The sequence below is a fragment of the Asterias amurensis genome, chromosome 14, assembly GCF_032118995.1.
Source record: "Asterias amurensis chromosome 14, ASM3211899v1".
In the NCBI taxonomy this organism is placed as follows: domain Eukaryota; kingdom Metazoa; phylum Echinodermata; class Asteroidea; order Forcipulatida; family Asteriidae; genus Asterias; species Asterias amurensis.
The window spans coordinates 12,710,933-12,712,386 of NC_092661.1; the positions used below are offsets into that span (position 1 = coordinate 12,710,933).

Genomic DNA, 1,454 nt, shown 5'->3' on the forward strand with positions numbered 1-1,454 from the left:
TGTGGATCATTGTATTCTACTTTTGCAACATCTTCCTACCCATATGCATTTTATAAAAAACGGTTACAAACGCTTTTCAAAGACCAACTCGACCGATCCAAGGCAACGTGTTCCTTTAAGGAACAACTATGTCAACTGTTACAAAAATACAATCGCATGAGGTTTATGGATTGTAATTATTAAAATACAAAAGTTATGGAAAATAATATTAACAGGGTTTCAAGTACAAAGTTCACTTTGTTGGTCTGATCAGTTCTGTGGCAGAAAATGCCGACACTCCGTGTAAACCGCGGTGCTGTGCCGACAAGCTGCCGTTGGGATTAGCCTTGCACTGGGCACAGGAGCACGGCATAGACCAGCCGTTGTAAAGGCCGAAACATGGCGCTGTCGGCAAGGGTGGTCGGCCGGGCAAAGACGAGTTCCCGTGTCGTTCAACCGGGGACTCCCCAAATGTCCTGAACACCGTCGAACTGGGTTGTGATGAGGCGGTTTTCTCGGGGGCTGAGTGTTGGGTCGTCGAGCAAAGAGGTGTCGAAAGCAAGAGAGTCTTCGGCACGGGGGCAAGGGGTGTAGAAGACGGTGGGAAGTAAGCCGAGCGGGTTGGGGACGGGGGAAGCGTTGGCGATGACCCGAGCCCCACGCTTGATTGTCCGGTGGGTATTTGTGGTGGGTGCGACCCTTGGTACACCTCCCCCAAAAGCCTACGCATATCTTCGAGACTGCTGGAGAGCATCAAGATATAGTTCTTGGCAAGGAGGAGGGTGGCGATCTTGGAAAGTTTACGAACGGACGGTCCGTGTGCGTACGGCATGACTTCTCTAAGTCCGTCCAATGCCGTGTTCAGATCGTGCATCCGTTTGCGTTCACGGCTGTTGATCTTCAGCCGTAGATAGTGCATCTCCTCCTCGGTCAGAATCTTAGATTGGTTGCGGGTGATGTCCGCGTGGTTGAGGAGACGGTGGCCCACTCCGAGATGTTTAGAACGGGCTGCTTTCCCCCCTGCCGAAGCACTCATTTTCTCCTTACTGTCAATGTTCATCAACGGCGACGAAGATAAATCAGAGGATTGCAACCTCGCGGTGGAGTCCACGGACATAGCATCGTCGCTGAACTCGGCACCCGAGTCAGACCCGGCGGGTGAACAGCTCGACATTGCCCCGACGGGAAATCGGCTCGTCTTCGGTGGAGTGTTTGCGGTACTCGCATCCATTTCCTGTACGGTCCTCTCAGTCGACAACAACATCATGTACTACTACTCGTTTGCTTCCGTCCGGTCGTCCGCAACAAAGTTCCGGCTGCAAATAAAGTCAAGCGGTGTGCCCTCGTCAGTTAATAATCTCAATTTGCCCCGGACACTTGCTCTTAAATACTCTCCTTTTGTGGCATCCACGTGCGGTGAAGGAGCAGAACGGATGAGTTTAACTTCATCCAATCTTTGTAGTTCAACACCGAGA

General features: G+C 51.5%; 1 protein-coding gene across 1 annotated transcript; it reads right to left on the minus strand.

Moving 5' to 3' along the window:
- Positions 1 to 232: 232 nt before the first annotated feature.
- On the minus strand, positions 233 to 1,243 carry LOC139947587 (uncharacterized). The gene has a single exon (XM_071945534.1). It carries the CDS (start codon positions 1,241 to 1,243, stop codon positions 233 to 235), a length of 1,011 nt encoding a protein of 336 aa, XP_071801635.1.
- Between the last annotated feature and the right edge of the window lie 211 nt (positions 1,244 to 1,454).